At 38.0% G+C, this 20,393-nt stretch overlaps 1 protein-coding gene across 8 annotated transcripts in view; it reads left to right on the top strand.

Annotated features, from left to right (window-relative positions):
• Positions 1–20,393, top strand: part of PHF21A (PHD finger protein 21A) — a 147,214-nt gene that overhangs the window by 43,028 nt on the left and 83,793 nt on the right. For 4 of the 8 annotated variants that reach the window (XM_065635611.1, XM_065635615.1, XM_065635614.1 and 1 more), the window contains exon 5: positions 1,597–1,662. In XM_065635611.1, the coding sequence (XP_065491683.1) occupies positions 1,597–1,662 (66 nt within the window). Of the gene's footprint in view, positions 1–1,575; positions 1,663–20,393 lie in introns of all 8 variants that reach the window. The other 4 variants (XM_065635609.1, XM_065635612.1, XM_065635607.1 and 1 more) reach the window with 1 other exon arrangement.

The following is a 20,393-nucleotide window of genomic DNA, read 5'->3' as shown; positions in this document are numbered from 1 at the left end:
CCAAAGCTGGACGCAGGACTCCAGGTGGGGTCTCACCAGAGCAGAGCAGAGAGGCAGAATCACCTCCCTCGACCTGCTGGCCACGTTCCTTTTGATGCAGCCCAAGATGCAACTGGCCTTCTGGGCTACAAGTCACATTGTCAGCTCATGTCCAGTCTTTCATCCACCAGTACCCCCAAGTCCTTCTCTGCAGGGCTGCTCTCAATCCCTTCATCCCCCAGCCTGTACTGATTCCACGGGTTGCCCTGACCCAGGTGCAGGACCTTGCACTTGGCCTTGCTGAACCTCATGAGGTTCACATGGGCCCACTTCTTGACCTTGTCCAGATTCCTCTGGATGGCATTCTGTCCCTCAGGTGTGTCAACTGCCCCACTCAGCTTGGTGTCATCTACAAACTTGCTGAGAGTGTGCTCAATCCCATTGCCTGTCATCGATGAAGATATTAAATACTACTGGTCCCAAAAGTTCCTGGAGCCAGGAAGAGTAAATCTGATCCCTGCTTCCAATGCTCTTAATGCAATTTATCCCAGATTATTAAGTGAAATCTAAAAGAAGGGATGATGACGAATGTACAAAAGATCTGGTTCTGCTAGCGTTGTGTATGTGTGTTGGAGAAGACTATCTACAAGCTGAGATTGTAGTGCATTTCAAAATTCGATGGAGGAACATAAAAATAGGGAAGTTGTCCTGAGTATGAAGTTCCTGTAGCTATATTAGTCCTATGTTTTAATATTTTTGTGTAACACAGCAAAGCTGCATAACCTAGTGTAAAGAGTTTACAATATAAATGAGAACAAAAAAGTGGAAAAAGAAAAGTGCAGGGAAGCTCACTTCCCTGTCATGTTTCTGAAGAGCTTCTCAGGCTTTAAACTGATGACAGATTTTTTTTTTTTAATTTATTTTTAGTAGAAAATAAATAGTCCTAGTAAAAAAATTTCTGACTGCATCTTTATAGTGATGCTTACGGCTTTCAATTCTTAAGCTTAAGAAAGTGCTATTGTAAGCAAAGTGCTGATATGAATGATGTGTGGAAACAAATGTAAGTCTCTTAAATACAGTTTAAGTCATAAAAGTACCTGGAAATGAAGACTTAGATGTTTGCCTTCATTTGACACATGTCAATTAAGATTTAATAGCTATGTTTGCTGATGCTCTGTACAATCAAATGTATGATAATGTCTTTGCATAAGTAGCATAGGTGAGAATGCTTTCAGTAACATACTACAGCATACTATTGTATACAATGTGATACTATTATATGACATATTAACAAACATTTCTTGTTTAATTTGTAAGCTTGATGAAATGTACAAATGTGCTTTATAGCATACTAAGCACTAATGGATGTTTTAATGAAATCTTCACTCCAAACTGGATTGTCTCTCTGAGTGCTGGAAAGGTGCTCTGGTTATTGTTGCACTCAGTGACTTAACTAAGGCTTTGTTGGGCCTCTTGAATTTTATTGGCTGTACATCCAGAGGTGCTGTATTTGTAGTACACTAGACAAAAACAAAACAAAAAAAACCACCTTCCCGCTACTACTCTATGTTAACAAATGGAATATCTTTCTCACAGATATTTTTTCTTTCTAATCAGAATGCTGATTTGAAGAAACAGCTTCATGAACTTCAAGCCAAAATCACAGCTCTGAGTGAGAAACAGGTAGGGAAACAGAGATGTGTTTTTAATACCCAGTTGCAAAGATGTCCCTTTTCCCAGCTTCCAAGAGAGCTGCCAAATTTTTGAGTGCAAAAATAAGTATGGGCAACCAGACATTTTTGATTTTTATTTGATTTTTCACCAAGAGAGGGGATGATTTATTGTGAGTCTATCAAACAAGCAACTATTGTAATCAGTAGAAGTTATAACAGTATTTCTTGTGCTGAAACTAATGTTTTATATTAAGGGAGCTGGGAAAATGAATGAGTTTTCACTTCCTTTATTATTATCTTGAAACTTATTCTAAACCAGACCATTGTGGGTTAGGCGAATCTTTAGATTTTGTCTTAGTTGGTCCACACTGTGCATCTGAATGAGTATGCTGGAATTTTTCTTCGTGTCTAGACCAACTAAATTCATGTCAGTTATGAGTACCTAGGAGACAATTTGGAGATTAGTTGTGCATTTTTACCATGATAAATTATACAACAATTGTCTTATGTTTGCAATTTGGTAGGAATCTTCTTTGAGAGGTCTAAAGTGTGAGTAATAATTGTGGAGCTTGAAGATATGTCTTGTGGGTAACTAGAAGAAAAATAAGTGTGAGGGATCTGTTCTTTAACATAAGTAACATTGAGAGATCTACAAAACTAGTTCTACTTCTCACTTACGTTTTTTTAAAACACAAACCAGCAACACACAAAACCCCCTCATATACAGCCCCCCTCAAAAACTAAACTGACTTAAGTAGTCCCTTAATTGTATTGCTATTGTGTCAATAATGGAACCAAATTAGATCAATATATAACACCATTGAAGAGGGGAAACATTTTAAAATGTGTGCATAGTTAAGAATATAGTTATGCATTGGTGTCACATCTAGATACCTGCATTTATCTTATCTGTATTTGTTCTGAGAATTACCTTTCCTAAGGAAATGGGCAGACAGTGATTAGCATTTATAGATAAAATTTTGTTTACTAAAAATTATAGTATGTTTTAGTATTTGAAAAGTGAGTTTAGGAACGAACATGTCAGGATAATAAAGAAAATGATTTTTTAATGAGACTCCTAATTCAACAAAAACTGAGGTTTTGCTGATGTGATAGCATGCCTCTCGTGAAGATGATTTATTCTCTAAAACCAGCATGAGCCTCTGCATGTGGCTATGTCTCACAGCAAGCAGCTTCAGAATTCTCTGGTAAGCTCTGGAGGCCCATGGTAATTTCAAAATTAGCTTGTCTTGGTGCCATGGAGCAAGTCATACTCACTACCAGTTCACATGATCAGCAGGGACAGGCAGTGAGATAGGGAGTGGAAGGTAAGAAAAAAGTAAGTATATCTTACTGTAACTTTTAAACTTCGATTCATAACTCTTTAATGTTATGTTAAAGAGTGGTCTATACTAATATGTATTTTAAATTACCCATCACCAGAAATGCAGCTGTATCTTTTCTGCTGAAAATTACGGCTTAGATTACTGAAGCACGCTTTGTTCATGGGATGAAAATGGGCTAAGTTTCCAAAAGACTTTGAAAAATAAGTTTCTGACTTCATTTCCAACACACAGCAAATATAGTCAACGTGAAGTTACAATCCATTTTCCTCATTTGTATTTTTATGGTTTCAATTATCAATAGAACAGTGGGCTTGTCCGCGATTGTCAAAGTTTAATATTTTGTTATATCTACCACTGGACCACAGAGCTGCCAATGTCCCAGTTGGTAGTGTTGTTAAAGTAGTTTGGCTGTTGAAATGCAATGGTCATGGCAAATGTGAGTTCTTGAAAAAATGCCACAACTTCCTAATGCAGAGAAATGCGTATTCCCTCTTATTTGTAGGAATCTGTTGTGTAGACATCTGTGGCTTAGCAATGCAGAGTTGAGCATTATTTTAGAGACTACAACAAAGCCATTTTTTCTGTTCTTACTTTCATTTCTCTTTAGGAAAAATAATTATTATCAATTGTTTTATGGGGCAATTTTATCCAACAATTTAATTTTCACACAGCATAGAGAAATGTGCAGTTTTGCATAGTAAATAAATGCTCGATATCATGCAGTGCATTTCCTAAGGAGGAGCGCAATATGTGTTATTTCTTGGTTTAAAGCCAAGTAAGTAGTCTTGATGTCTGATGTCCGATGAATAAATTCTGATGGCTTAACTCCACTGCGGGCAGTTATGGGAGGCATAATTGTCACTGTTTGACAGGCTTTTAATGAAGTGTGAAAAACTAAAGTTCCAGCCTGTGGGGTGTCCCTACTCGAAGATGGTGGCGTGGGGCTGGGACCCTGGTGTTAGAGAAGCAGAATACTGAATTATTTCTGGCTTCTGAAATATTATGTCAGCCTAATGTACCCTTTTTCTTTGCTCTCTTATTTAATGAAGTTGCATGAAGACTCGTGCAAGAACGAAGTCAGTGGTAGGTTAACTAAAAGCTTTTAGTTGCTTTAGGACTTCTCTCTTTTTCTGAAGCATTGTGAGTAGTGCCAACACTTGCTGCCAGTCGCTGTGGTGATTCATAGTGGCTTAGGTTTCTTGCTGAGAATTAATAATGACAGCTCAGTTCAGAAGTTTGTGAAATTGAAGAGATCTGCCAAAGTACGAAAAGGAAGCAAGTAGGCTGTGCAGCATGTAGGCTTAAACCTAAAGAAATTAGTTAGCTGATGCAGGGTTAAAATGTTGTAGCATAAGGTATGTCAATTTTTTTTTTTTTGTTGATATGAAAGAGGTGAAAATAAATGCTTTTATTTGTTTCATCTGAGAGATGATAGAGCAATGTAGGCTGATTGTGTTATCATATGGAAGAAAAACTTCAAAAAGAGAACTTATTTGAAGATAATTTGCATTTAAAGCGCAGTAAACATGAATCCTTAAGACGATTATTTTTCTCTGATAGTCTCTTTATGTTATTACCACGGAGTTCTAAACTGCATTTACCTTATTGTTCTAATCTGGGGGCAATAAGGTGAATCCAGTTTAACAGTCTTGTTTCTCACATTTATGTATAAGTGCTGCAGTTTGGAAACCCTGAATGTGTTGGTTTTAAAACTGGTTTCCTCTTTCTTCCCTCACTTCTCTCTTTAGTAAAGAGAAGTCAAGAGCAACTTTTCGCAAAACAGTTTTAATTGCCAAATCTAAGCTTGGGTTGTAAATATTAATTAATTCTGTTGCTGTGTAGCGCTGTTTATTATGTTTTCACATCTTTGTGAAAAAGTAATAGTCTTAACACTCTTGCCTTGTGTTCTGCAATAAGTTATGGTATGATTCTGTCTTCCTTTGCCATTCTACTTTGTAGACTTTTACCCACGATCACCTATCACGACTCAGCTTTTGTCTGGGTTAAATATACTTCTTACAATAAAAAACATAAAGAATGTATTCTTGAACTTTTCCATGGGGAAGTTTACCAACGTGTACTTTTTCTACTTTGGAGGGGTGGAGTGGAAATTGTTACCAGTGACACTAAAGGAAGAGTGAGGTAATGCATAAAGGGGGAGGAGGCATGTAATCTTGAAGTAACACCTTTTTTCTGCTTCTTTCCCTCCATAGTTAAATAAATTATGATCTTGCAGATATATCATCACAGAGTATGTATCATAACAGTACTTTTTTCCAGTGACATGGAAGAGGTCATGTTTATTTGACTAAAGAAATGTAAAGGAAGAAGTGGGCAGCAAACAAATGCTTTTTAGGAGTATCAAATACAGATGAATTTCTGCATCTGTCCCTATCACAATTTCTTGGAAGAGTCAGAGAAATGTTCTGTGTTAAATGTGGAAGAAAGCTGACAGGAGTAGTCTTCTGACTTTATGACAAAAAGGTGATGGTAATAAGCATATAGTAAAGAAATCACGTGGCTCTTTCCCTTATATTTGAAAATACAATGAAAATGTCTCTTACTGTAGGTGCAGTGAGAAAAGTCTTGTGAAAACTAGACTTGTATTCTAATACATTTGCTCTTGACATGGAAAGAGTAAAGTGGATCCCTTTGTTACTTTGATTTCTGAAGAGCTGTATACACTTGTATGAAAAAGTGTTCAGATAGTTGTTAGCAGAGGGATACTTGTGTGTTTATTTTTCATGGGGGAAAGTTTAACATACTTTACTGTGAAGTACAGTTGAAACTGTAAAATATCAGAAAACGCACACTATAAAAGCAAGCTCATCTCTATTATGAATAGGCAAGTCTAGTGACTCTTGCTTGCATTTAAAGTTTATAGCAAATTGAGGCAGTTGAGGTTGTTCTAAATACTGTATATTCAGGGTGAGACTCTTTTTAACCTTGACACTAAATAGCAAGTAAGGGGAAAGGGGATTTGGGGTTTTTTTAAAATTGGCGGTGTAATTTAACCATGGTTTTATATAGTTGAATAAATGTAAACATGTGGTTTAGACTGACAAATGAAACTTGTTATTTAAGTCTTCAAAAACTGTCAGGAATAGGTTTGTTTATTAATGTTGCTATATTTGTTACAGGTACCATAACTGAGTAATGAAAAGATTGGTAATGTGCATAAATTCATCCTGTGAGACTGTTCTTCTTGAACGCTTGTCATCCATAGTAAAGGTGAATTTTTATTGAGGCTTTTTGAACACATTATCAGAAAATTGTACTTGAAACATGTTCCATCGTATTCTGTAAAGATGAAAGGCTGTGTTTTGGTGAGAGGGAAGTAAGCATAAGAAAGCTAGAGAGCAGGAGGGAGACTGGATACAGTTGATGGGTAGGAAAGAGCAGTCTGAAATGCTTCTGCATAAGAAGGGAGGCAATATATGCCTGTGTGTTGTAGGTACACCTAATGAATACCATGAGCGCTTTAGGTCTCAAAATCTGGAAATAAAGAATGAAGTCACTCACTCCTCATTCCTACCAGTCTGGAGTTTCTGATCCCTTCTTTCCTCAAGATACATCAAGGACATATTAAAATGCCAGTTTTCTGTCATTAATGGAGGAAGTGTGCAAATATGCCAAGTGAAGGTGTAGTAACAAATAACGTGAGGCAAGTGATGTTTAATGTTTGTTCCAGTTGTTTAGCCAGAACTGTACGCATTACTAAACACCTATCTTTTTTAAGTAAATGGCATGAATGGTAGAGATATGCTAATTTCCATGTAACTGCAAGCATCCATTTGTGCCAACTGTTTATAAAGCAGTCTTAAAAATATATGAAAAACAATTTTGAACCTTCCCAGAGTTTGGTTTTAATAATGAAACCCTGTAGTGATATACTTAGCTCTGCGTTCTCCCTTAATTGACTGTTTGTAGATTACTTTCTTAAATGGTTTGAAGTAGTGACTAATTTTTCCTGTCAAAAATATACCAGTCAATCCGGATATAAGGAGGAGTAAGTTAACTGCCTCTGTGACTTGTTAGACCCTTTTGAACCCTGTGATTGGTGTGAACAGCACCTGTTTAGAAGGTGAATGTTTGTTTCAGAAAACTGCATGAGCTTACTATTTTAATCTTTGGTATTTATTTAATTTGCATCCAAATATGGTGTGAAAATGTGAATATAATGACTTCTCATTATCATCTTCCATATTCTCAAGATGTACTGGCTGAAACACATTTTGAATGTTGTACAGATGACTGTAGGTCGGCAGAGTGCATGCATCTCTCCCTGCTGCCTCTTTTGCCCCAAACTCTTTTGCAAAACTGATGTTATAATTGTTTGCATATGACTGAAATATTGCTAAGTTTTCTCAGACCTTTTGTAATGCTTAAATCATTATTAAACCCATACTGGCATCTAAACTTGAATTTCCCATTCTTCTCTTAATGTAACTCCACCAAGGCTTCTCATTGTTGGTTTGAGAACTTAATTTTTGCATATCTAATATACATTAGCACTGGAGTAACTTAATTTAGGAAATGCAAGTGACCATTTCGTTATATCATTAGAAAGAAGAAAAGCACTCCACACCTTCATTCTGGTACCCTTCCTTTAGTACTGATTTTCTGGCTCAACTTTACATTTTTGAGTTCATGCTGTATTTAAACCAGATTTGGATGCAGCTATAGAACTTCTTTAATTCAGCCTAGTTGGAGACATCTTTCATTGTCATATAAACCAAGGCATAAGTCCAAAATAGCCTTCTCTGCTTGAAAATCAACATTATAGATAGAAAATGGGCAGTTGAACTACAGTATTCCCTTGAAAATCCCTTACTGATGGTGAGAGTCGGTTATTAGGTGCTCCTGCATGTTTTGACTTGCTGGATAACCTCACACATCCGTAGTTATTTCAAGGCCTACTATTGCCTTTTCCTTGTTATACTTGGAGGAAAGACAGATGAAACATCAGGTTGCGATGACTGGGATTTAGGATGTTTCATATTAGTACCCTTAAAGGTGTCTTAGTTGGAGACTGGGAAAAGGGATTAAATCTACCAAGGATATTTTTAAAGTGAAAACAAATTAAAATAGTCCATTCTGCTCTGTTCTGCATGACTCAGTGGAACAACATAGCAGCCACAAAAATGATATTTTCATTTATTCCAAGTTTATCAGTGTTAGAAGGGGAATCAAATCCAGGGATCTGCTTTTCAGAGCCTTACGGATCTATAGTTTCTATTGAGGTTTTTGGTCCCCAGCTCTTCTGAAAGCTATGTTGAATTTTGGAATGGAGAAGAGGGGAAGGCAGTATGTCTAATGCTTAGAATACAGGCAAAAACTTGTCTTTGCTGTTTGTTCTCTGCTGCCTGTTACTTGATTTGAAAATAAGCCACTTCCTGAGATTATGCTTTTTTGCACTATGAGTTACTGAATGTAGTACAGCTATGAGATAACAATTTTTATTAGTAAAGATTATCTTATTTAATGGTATTGTGCCAAGAACAAGACAGACTAGGGTGCTCAGTATTAGGTGGTATTTTTCCAACATATGGTTTACATGTCGCACCCTCATAGTGCATTGTGGAACCACTCAGTTCAACTCCTCATGCTTATTTTTGACAAGGACTGAGGTGAATGTGATTCTGTAGTGCCAGTTTGGAATTGTTTTCTGTTAGTTGTACTGGCCTTTACAGGTAGACTGGGGGTCCTTTGTGATGGACAGTGGACAAGTAAAGAGGAGAATAGGCCTTCCTGGAAGTGATTTAGAGAGAAGATGGTATACTAAGGAAGCATGAGAGGGCCAAATGGATGTACAATTTTGTAAAAGTTTGGTTTAGATTTGACTTGACTTTTCTTTTTGAATAAGTGTTATCTGCCCTTATTGCTCCAGTTGCTGTGTTTTTCTCATTTTATTTTGGAGACTGTGATAGGCTTGGGCCTCGAAGGGCTTAAAGAGGGAACCAACCTTAGGGATTACGGGGTAAGAGTGCCCTTGATGGGGTTTCACTAAATCTCTGTGCTTTCTTTTCTGTATTGACACTGTTGCAGCGAGGGAATGCAATCTTCATCCTCAGGAAACATCAGTGTCCACTGAAATTATAACATGGTATACATTTACTGTCCATATAAATAATTAAGAATATTTTCTTCAGATGTGGGTCAAGTCAATGTGAATTCTACTATTTGTGGGCATTATGTATAGTCAGTTTCTTTCCATATTGTACTCATTTCTGGGTTAACTTTAAAAATACCTGTTCTGATTTCTAGAAACTCCAAAAAGTCTATAATCTCTTTAGAGCAACTTTTTGCCTGCTGTTGTGTTGCAATAACTAGTTAGCAGAGACACCTGACGGGCAGCTTCACTGTTAGGGAAGATAGGTGGTTGAGGCCAGATAGCATGTGGGTTTTCTTGTTGTGTTTTTTGTTTTAATTAGGTCTATTGTTCTCTGAGTTTTTCTTATTTCCTCCTTTATGGTCTGTCAAAACTGATATTGATGTGCAAGGTGTCTTTCTCAACTTTTCCCCTTTATGGTAAAGTAACAGGTAGATTTAGGCAGTGGTGAGTACAGACTTCTGACTGAAATTATGCTGGAATGAAATCTGAATTACTATGGGGATCAATAGAGAGGTGGAGAGAGAGTGCTTTCCAGGAGGCAATTTGGACAAGGGAACCTAATCCTTACTGTTCTGTGTTGTTTTTGTGAGGGACCATCCCTCACTCCACTGACTACAGAAAACTTGTAGGATGAATAGGCTTCAGTTATCTTCTGTGAGTTAGTTACCTGTTTTCCCTACAATGCTTACCTGATGTGTTCTACGGAAAAGAATTATTGTTCTACTCTTTTTTAATAGTCATAAATTATAAGTATGTTCTTACAGTAGACTTTTGAAAGCAAGCAGGGAGAAAGCCCTTGAGTTGTGATGAGCATTTCTTCATTGTACTGTAAACTCATTTCAAGGTTAAGTGAGGTGAGTTAGAAACAAGTAGTTGTGGTTCCTTTTTTTTTCCCCTTCTTTCTCAAGATTTCCTCAGTAAAGTGTTGGCAGTGTGACATGGTAAAGGGGCACTAGTGTGTAGGAGTTGTACCCAGGCTGCCCTATGTAGCAAGGAGAAATGAGCCAGCTTTTTCCTGACCCAGTAAGTAAAACCTCAGTGATGGTGTTTATACTGTTTAGAGAAGGCAGAACTTGTTTACCTTATTTTTCCTTTAAAAATAAACAGAGAAAAATTACATAGGAACCCTAATATGTGATGTGACTTTTTAAAGACCTATGCTTTAGAACTGCTTAATGTCCTGCAGAACAGCAAGTGGCTATCCTTTTATTTTAGACTTCTGAAAATTTGAATACTTGGCAGTATTTAAGCCTGTGGAGTCTTGCTCCATATCCACGCATTCTTTTAATAAATTGCTTCATTTTCATTCTAGTGTGGCAGCTTTTCAGAGCAGCGCTTTGTCCTTTAGGGTTGTGGCCAGCGCAAAGCAGGGTGGAAGCGTCTGATTGTCAGTAGCTTTCTAGCATCAAAAGCTCCACACGCACCTTTGGGCTGGTAACAGATACTTCAGTGATCAACTTGAAGAAAACTACCTTCTCGAATTCTCCAACTCGTTCTAAATTTTGTTGTACATCTCAAGAAACAGAAACATCCCATTCTTTGAGTAAATCATTTGGGGGAAGCAGTTTTACAGCAGCCCAGAATGCTAAGCTCCTAACATTTGTATGCTGGGCAATTAAAACTGCGTGGCCTAAAAGTACTACATTCTCTGCTTAAAACTTGGAAACGTAAGAAGATTTTCATTTTCTAAGTTTTTTCAAACAAGAAGTGCTTACTGGCTAAGAGTCGGTTCTACCTGCTGTGTACGAGCTACTTTCTCAACATCTTGTCTTCTGTAATATGCAGGAATCCTGAAGTTGAAGGCTGGTTTGACATGTGTTTCTTCCACACAGTGAGACTCTTCAGAAATTGGTTATTGGAATGCTTTGGTGTGTTGAAATTGTTGGCTTCAAAAGGATGAAAAGCAGCAAAATCTTGCTCTGTCTCAATGTTATCATTTCTTCTGCTACCAGACTAGAGCTGGTGCTTGAATATCTTATGGAGAAAATAGCCCTCTGTAGGGGAACTTGGTAGTATATAAGTGGCAAATATTATACTATTGTTTAGAGAACTGAATATTATTCCCTTCTTTTGAACTTTACCCTATTCTTTGGTTACTGTCATTTGGGACAAAAATTCATTGTGGGTCTGCTTTTAACAGAGCTTTAGGAACTTTGGAAGCTACTATGTAAAGGATTTTGATGCACAATACAGTGCTTAAGTGGGGAAGTTTCCTTTTAATCAGATACTAGGCTTCTTTTTCAAAAGCAAATGGGACTAATTTGTTTTTATATATACAGACAGAAATTATTTGAAAGATTTTGTCTTTAAATGTAATTTAGCATATGTTAATTTCCTTTAAATATTCACATAAACACACAAAATAGATTTGGTATTTGTGACAGTGTTCTTGATGGAGGACTTGCGAGAGACTTGATAATTTCTCCCAAATTATTTTTAAATGCATTCGAGTAGTTGTGTAAGTTGTTGTCTGACAGAGCTTCAACAGTCAATAATGAAATTTCTACGAAGATCTTAATTTTTGAGCGAAATACAATACAGCTAGATGAGAAATGCAGATACTACAAATTCAGTTTTGATCTGTTAATGGAAAGGTATTTTTGAGAGGATTTTTAGTTATGTTATGAAGTTGTGTGTTTAGGAGCTATTAAGAATTTATAGATCACTTTGGATACTTGAATATTTTCTGCATCCTAGAGTTCAGAGCTATGTGCGTCTCCTGTTAACAGGAGCATTGGGTCAGGCCCTCAGTGAGTGTCAATTAAGATTTTAAAATCCAAGGAATCCTGTGGCTAGAGTCCAGTTAACTTAGAATATGAAGCCATTTTAATTTTTAGCCTTGTCTCTATTATTAGTCTTAGTTTAGTAATCCAAAGGCCTTTAAATCCTACTTACATGGAGAACTATAGAGAGAGAACTCAAGAACCCACAGAAATTGATACTTAGAATGCAAATGTCTCTGGGCACTGTAAAAATTTAAGCAGATGCACCAGCTGCAGGCAAGCAAAAAGGCCAGTTGGGCAAGCTAGCTTGCAGGCTGGATGGATCTGCAAGCAGAATTTTTTTTCTGAGGTCACCAAAAATTGCTAGATGTAATATCAGTCGTAAAACTAAACCAATTAAAAGAGAGGAAATAAATAGCCAATTATTTTTAGAAATAGCTATGCTAGCTGGCTTTACCTTACTGATGCTCTACGATGCGTTCTTTCCTGGATAAACCAGGTAAAAACACAGCTGATAGTTTTGGGGGGCTGCGTGTGGTTGGTTTTGTAGTAGATGCCAAATACATTGCTTTTATCCTTTGCATTAGGAAGGTGCATTAAGGTAATATAAAAATGTGTCAGGTTCTATATCCCTAAACCTTAATTTTTTTGAGAAGAACACAGGCAATAATCAAAGCGTTAAGTAGGATGGCCCTGCAGCAGCAGGGATGGGACACTAATGTGGTCTACCTGCTTATTTTCATGTGGTAACATCATCTTGGACTGCAATATGGTAGTGCTATGTTTAACTCTATAATATGCTGAATTTTATATTTGAATAGTAATTTATTGTCCTTGTATGCAAAAATAGAGTTTAGAACTTCAAATATTGCATTGCTTTTATTCAATTTTTGAGTTTTGAATAGAAATGCTACTTTTAAACTCAATTCCTTCAGAACAAGAGTTAGTATTTACTATTAGGCTTGTACGTCCTTTATGATAATTAGGCATGATCTCAAAGCACCAGCGCTAGTGTACAGTGCAAATTAAGTAATCTAGGTAGCACATTTAAACTAACAGGAAAGGTGAAAAAAAACAGGTTTTTCCCCTTTCCTATGTCTTTATCCTGCTTGTCTCTTTCTGCTGTATCAAGTGATATAAACACTTTTTATTCCATCATTTCATTGTGGGTTTTACATCATTTAGATTTAGCTATGTGGAATTAAACTAAGAATCATTTTGGTTGGAAAAGACCTTCAAGATCGAGTCTAACTGTTAACTTGCTCTTCTTAGAATAATCTTTATGGGTTCCAAATTGTTCAAAAGTTGCTTGAATGAAAATTGCTGATCATTCGAAGCCTTGCAGATGATAAAATGTCTTTCACCTTTGTAGTTCATTTATTTATATCTTTGAATGGTGGCTGTTTTGCTAGTTTTTGAAGTGTATATAATTTCTCTATTCAGGAATGGGTCTTTTAAACAGTATGTGAATTATGGCATTTAGTAGATAGTTAGCTTCCCTTCTGACCTCTCCTGAGTTAGCAGGAGACTCACTTAACTGGCACACATAGAGGCATTTTGAGCTTTAGCTTTCAAAAATATTTTAGTGGGTCAGATGTCTCCAAAATTTCATTACATCCTTTATTTGCCTGTAAAATATTAATGATCTGCTCATGCAATATGCTGATTAAGACTAGAAAATGCTGAGACAAAAAGTTCGTTTTGCCACTTATGGTACCCAGGGTTTCTCTGTGTTTAGTTACATGTCTCAAAGCATATTAAATATTCTAAGGCCTCCTGAGTTGAAGTCTGTTCCTTGAAAAGACAAAGTTTGACTAACTGATCACATAATCTCTCATAAACTTCCGTATGAAGGGAAAAATGGGTTGTGGACTTAAGTTTGACCCCAGTCTGAGGCATGCAGGGGGGTGGATTGTATTTTCTTGTTGTTTTGGTTTTTTATTACAAATATTCCTGCAACTTAGAGGATAGAGTGTCTGTGCTCTCTTGGATGGGCTGGGATAGCCAATAAATCTGTGAAAACAGAGCCCTGGCCTCTCCCTCCCTAATATTTTGAAAATTAGTTGTGTAAATGTCTATAAAGTTAAATTTTCCTCTAGCAGTGTCTAATAACAGCCTCAAATTCTAAGGCCATCCGGAAATACCAGGCGCTGTAATAATCTTGGACTCACTTGATAGAAGTCTCCATTAAGAGCTGGGATCGTTACTGCCACGTCAGGCTGAAAGATGAATGCAATTAACTTGGACCGAAATGAGGACAGGAGCATGTCTGAACCAAAAGCAGGATGGCAGAGGCCCTGGGGGAAACCCTGTTAGCAGCTGGTTCTGAGGAGAAAGCTTGCACTAAGCTTGATGTTGCCCTTCTGGAGTATTTTTTTCCTTATCAGCAGGTTTGGTTACGGGGTAGGTGTACTTCTGTTTGAAGACTTGTAGGAGCTTGGCCCGTTCTTAGATGATCTCTTGTCTGCCTTGCTCGGGGAGGGGGAAGAAGCGGTGTTTGTACCCTGTTTCCCTGAAAATAAGGTAGGGTCTTATATTAATTTTTGTTGCAAAACTTATTACTTTTTTACATGTATAGCTGCCTGGAGACTATTTAAATTCTTTTTTCTAATGAACTGTAACTAGGGCTTATTTTTGGAGTAAGGCTCATATTTTGAGCATCCTCAAAAATCCTGAAACATCATGCTAGGGCTTATCTTCAGGGTAGGTCTTATTTTTGGGGAAACAGGATATCTCTGGCTGTAGGTTACTCTCCCATATTGAAGAAGTCATGACATAAGATGTTTATTGATGCCAAGAGAAGTTTCTCTGTGCATGGATTTGGACTATAAGAGCAGTTGCACCGAAAAGCACTTTAAACTCTTCAGAACAGTTACAGCCCTGTTTGCCCATCTAATCTCAATTTGCTGAGTGTTTCCCAGTGTCCATTACTGCTTTCGTACCTGCTTTTAAGGGAAGCTATCCAACTGTGCCATGCGTTTACCTATACCTCATCCCTGCTCAGACTGTTCCTGTTCCTGGAGATGAAGACCTTTTTGCACCCTACTTGTTGTTTTTGAAGGTCAGCAAAGAGGAGAAACTGCAGAGATAGGAGTGGGAAGCATCACCTGAAAGGATGGAGCACCTCGTGCCTATCCTGTTTGCATGGACATAAGCTGCCCTGGTTTGCAACTGTCTAATGTCCCCATAGCAGGTCGGTGCTTTCAATGTGCTGGGAAAGCTGCAAAGACAATAGGCATCAAATGTAGTGTCATAAGAAATAAAAATCGCCTATTTTAAAGCTTTAGGTAATTTAATGTTTGTATTTAAACTGCTTTGGTAAGGAGACAAATTAAGTTCCATAGGAAACAAGGTAATAAGAGTATCTTTTAAAGTTATCTTCCCCCCACCTCCGCTGTGCATTCTGTTGTCTTACCTGCCTTAAAAATACAGGTTGTTTTGAAATCTTCTATTTTGTAGGGCTGAACACATTTCAATAAATCAGTTAATCGATGTGTGGCATATAATTTATATAAAAAGTTAACCACTGTCTATGTTGCCCATTATAAAAGATAAACATTTATTTTAAGAAGCTTTTGTATTTTTATTTTTGCAACAGGCCTTTGGTAACTCAGACTAGAGAAGTACCTGCTTTTTTAATAAGTGTTCACCTTGTACTAAACAGACTCCCCAAACCCGCTTTTTTAAAACTGCTATTTTCTTTGTCTCTTCCTAATAGTCTTCAAAGACCATAAGCAGGCTGCTGAAGAAATACCTACTTAAGATCACCCTATGGTTGGGCTGTTAATAATGCTTTGCAGTTTCATTACCTGGAGTTACTGAAGCACTGCGCAGGAGTGAGGAAAGTCAGGTTGCACTTCTTTGCTTCATCTTCCTCTGGAACCAGTGGTTCCAGTGCTGTGTTTCCAAGGCACCAAATTCACTATGTTTCAGAGGCAAAACTGAGTTAGGATCACATACCTTGTGGTTTTGTAGGTTGTGATTATATGGTCGCTTTGATTAAGCTTCAAGTTAGACCGCTGCTTTGGAAGTAGTGACTTGCCTTCCTGCCTGGTCTAACTGCTTATTTCTGCCCCTTTCTTGTGCCAGAATTAGTGCTCTCACTGGCTCGCGTGCAGCTGAGTGAACGCTGGTTTTGGCATAAAGAAAGTGGCAGAAAAGGAAGGGCTCAAACAAAGGAAGAGTGAAACAGCTTTCATTTGACAGCTGCCTGAATTTTGGACTAAAGAGCTGTGTAAGCACAGCTTTGAACCTAGCCTGTGGCTTGGTAGTCTCCTTTTTCAGGGACACAGTTATGGTAGATGTACCTGCCACTCTTGAGTGGCAGGAGGGAAGGCAGGCTCGGGCTGTGTCTGTCTTGCTTCTCCCACTGGAATAGCTAATCCTCACAGTAGCCCTATGCATGAAGCAGGTGTCACACATATCACAGTAGACCTGAATGACTGGAATTTAAGTATAGAGGATGGAAATTGATAGAGGATGGAAATTGTTACAGTCACTCTTGGAAAATTTTTGTTATAGCTTTGCATTTTGTTTGTCACCATTGTTACTATTTTCAGTATAACCTAACACAAGAAGTATGAAGTACAAAAGGAAATCTAAAAGGTTCTTGAGTGTTCTTTAGAGAACTGGATTCATATAACCTGAGTTGTCCATAAGAAAAACAGATGAGGAGGTTTTTTGGAAGCCGTTTGACAGCAGAGAGCAAGCTGAATTCTAAGTCATTATGTCATTATGATTTTTGTTTAGCAAATTTCAAACCGAAGTGGTTGGACACACAACTTTCAAATTCTGCCTGAGAACTTCTGTTGCAAGTCCTGTCACTATACAGATCACATACACTGGGGCCAAGCGGAAAGCAACAAGGTATCTTTGAAATCTCATACTGTCAAAGGCTTTGTTTACGTATTAATCTCTGTCTTCAAATAAAACTATTTGTGGATGACAGAAAATCAGACCCGAATGATAGTCCACTGTGGGTATCCTCACTCCTGCTGCCCAACTATGAAAAAGGAGAAAACTCCTAAATTCTACTAAAAAGGATGTGAATTTAGCACAGCTGTTTTTGTTTTCAGTGGTCTTACACAGGTATAGCTACAGTGAGAATTTTCTTGTACTTGGAGCTTGGTTAAAAAAAGCATTGTGTTGGGTTTTTTTATGCATGATTTGGAACAGAAACAGTTTTTTTCTTCTTAGTTCTGCAGAGTTGATTCAACATAAATTTAAAAAAATGTTTGTGGTTTTTGGTTGTGTTGGTGTGTGTGGTTTTTTTTTTTTTACTTGTATGGAGGGATCAAGCTACTATAGAGGACAACTTTTCTGCACTTGGGTTTCAAAGTGTAGCTGAGTCTAAGAGAAAGCTAGCAGTATGACACAAAATCACTTCCAGAATCAAGAATTTAGAGGGTAACTTCAGACTAATGCAGTAGGGCATCTTTGTGTTTTGGATCAGTATATATCACTTATTCTTGATAAGACAGTTGTCACTTGATCATAAAGAAACTCAAAGAATGCTAAAGCATATGAATACAGGTATTCTGATTAGTTGATCATTAACTTTAATTAATTAAAGAATTACCATTTGAGGCAAGTATGTGAAAGAGGTTTTCTGCTTTTTTCAAGCAGGGCAACCTCTGATTTTTCTGGTCATCTGCCCCCTGCAAATCCCCCCATTGTAATTGCTTTATACAGTAGTAGGGTGATGGGCAAAGATGTCTGAGAGGAACAACATCTGTGAAACTTTAACATACTGTTCAATAATTTTTCACTGGTGTGCTGCTGTAGTCAGGTTGTTTCTGGACAAACCAGCAGCCAGGTCAGCCAAAAAGGAATTGTAAATGACAGAAACGAACATAATGGAGCTTAAAAACAAATAAAAAACCTCCCCTGTCCCTTACCAGCCTACCATAACTTATACAATGAAAAAAGACACCCCAAGAAAAGTGTCTCATCCTATTATCAATGTGGATCCTCACAGTCTGAAGAGTGAGACACTCACTGACTGTAGGCAGAGTTTGGCTTCTTTACATGGAGGAAGTAGGAAACATCCTTTGACTCGAGCTTATATTTGTTATATCCCCCCACAAAAGTGCGCTGTTAATAGAGCACATAGTTCAACTCTAGAGACACAGAGAAACTCCTACAGGATGCTTCTCAGCAGCGCGTTATACATCAATGATGAGAAATAACAGTTATGACACAGGAAAGTGAAAAAGATGGAGAAGTTCAGGCATGGGGTACACTCAAGAGCACATAATGCAAGTCTTATTTTTGTAGTGTGCATTCAGGGCTCATACCATAATTGGTGTTTTGATGGGGTATGGTAAATGGAAAACTTTAGATACAAAGGGAGGTCCAGAGGTCATCTAGTCCAACCTCCTGCTCAAAGCACATATGTATATTGTGAGTGCAGGGTGATGGCAATCTCCCCAAAAGGATTGATGGCCTGGACTTGCATTATTTGAATAGAAGTATAACAGTTGTTTTCCCATTTGTATTACTTACTATCCCTGTCTGAACTCAAGGCATGTGCCATCAGTCTTAATATGTTCACTCATGTATTTGACAATTTATTTTCCTGGGCTGGAAAACTCCTTCCATTGCAGCATTTTAGGAAGATGTTTTGAAAACACTTGTTTTTTTCTGAGTCTCTTCCAGGGCATTAACGCTGCTGCAGCTCGGCTCGCACTAACACCAAGAGGAGTGGTGCTATATGCAAATTGTTTTGTTACTATGTTGTCTGTCAACTCCTAATGTGAAATTAAGCAAGCAGTGCTTTTGTGTATCCAACCATTATTAACTGCAGTAGGTCTGAGCAGATACTAGGACAAGGAGATAAATGTTTTCATTTGTCCATCTGCAAGGTCTTATTCCCATCTGAAAAGAGTCTTAAACTGAGTGTTCCAGCGTCAGTATTTGAGATGAGATCTTTCTTAGTCAAGTTTAGTCTAGAGCTGCTGCTAAACTTGTAATTTTTTTTTAAAATTAGTGTCTTTTTATGAGGAAGTGAGGAGTGCAAAACTTACTGCATTTTCCCCTTGAGTGTCAGCTGTGTTTATTCTCTGTATACAGGTAAAAGCTCTGGAGCTAGCTCTGTCCCTTGTACAGTTAATTAACCCCCCTGCTGTGGGCCTAGATATGTGCTCTTGCTGTTCAGTGATGTGTGTGAATTGACTGAAACATGCACTCCTGTGCAGGTGTCTGCAGAGGGAGAGAGAGAGAGAAAGCCTCCAAGAAACACAGAGAAAGATGATGGGGTAGCACATGGCTTCATAATGTGTCATGCTGAATGCTAGCTAAAGCTTCTGAAAATTGAGGATTTCAGTTACAATAGATAACTACAGAAATGGCTTACTGTGGTATCGTAACAACTAGTCGGTTTTTAAGGTGTTACTTTAGGAGCAAACCATAATGGATGATAAACATCAATAACCTAGAAATGTTATTCAGTATTTCAAGCATTTGAAAACTCTTCAGTAACTACATAACATCATACGAGTAACTGTTAAAGGACTGACTTGCGCTCTTAAAACACAGATGTGTGCAATCCAAAAACAAGACAAGATGTAAACTCTGGGAAGTCAGTAAGACTTCACAATAGCAAAGCTGCCTGTGATGTTTAATGAAACAGAAATAAAATTGTTCCTTTAACGTGTATTTTTATTGCAGATTTAACCCGGGTGTTCTCAGGATTTTTCGCTCTCCTGTTTCTATACAAAATTCTATACAAATGGACACACCAAACTTTCACTGAATTTGGCATAGAATGTCCTGAGTTGGAAGGGACCCACAAGGATCATAGAGTCCAGCTCCTGTCCCTGCACAGGACAACCCCACAGTTCACACCATGTGTCTGAGGGCAGTGTCCAGCCCAGCCCTGTTCCAGGGCTCCACCACCCTCTGGGTGAAGAACCTTTTCCTAATGTCCAACCTAAACCTAAGCAATCTTCCTGCCCTTCCTTTGGCTTCTGTCTTTGTTTGCTAAAGAGAAGAGTTCGGTGCCTGCCCCTCCTCTTCCCTTGTGAGGAGGCTGTAGGCCATGATGAGGTCTCCCTTCTGTGTCCTCTTCTCCAGGCTGAACAAGATAGTAACTGGGATATGGCAATACAGTGTCCCTGCTCACACATCAGCTTGAATCTGTATGCCAGTCATTCTAGCAAGCTGCTGTGATAGTATGCAAGATACTTATCTCACCTTCAGGGATGTGATGGATTAGAAATTAAAGCCCTTCTTATGTCCAGCTTGAGCTGTGAATTTTATCCTTGCTTCAAACTCCCACCAAAAACTTTCTCTTTGGTCTCTGTTGTGTCAATAGTGGGACAACCCGATCATTCATGCTGGGCAGCCATGTCTGCTGGTTACGTTGGTTTCTTTGTGTACCTTTGGCTATAGGGACTGTCCTGCTGTAACAGGGCTTGTGACCTAAATGTGTCTTCGCCCTCAAACTTAAGAGGTTCTTCTGAGTTCTGTTACAGTCCTTTCATATACATCTTATGTGACATGGTTTAATTCTTGACTAGGTTGCTCGCTGGAGATGTGGATTGAAATGTGAATTTTG

Source organism: Caloenas nicobarica, chromosome 5 (assembly GCF_036013445.1).
Source record: "Caloenas nicobarica isolate bCalNic1 chromosome 5, bCalNic1.hap1, whole genome shotgun sequence".
In the NCBI taxonomy this organism is placed as follows: Eukaryota; Metazoa; Chordata; class Aves; order Columbiformes; family Columbidae; genus Caloenas; species Caloenas nicobarica.
This window is presented reverse-complemented; position numbering and strand designations above follow the sequence as displayed.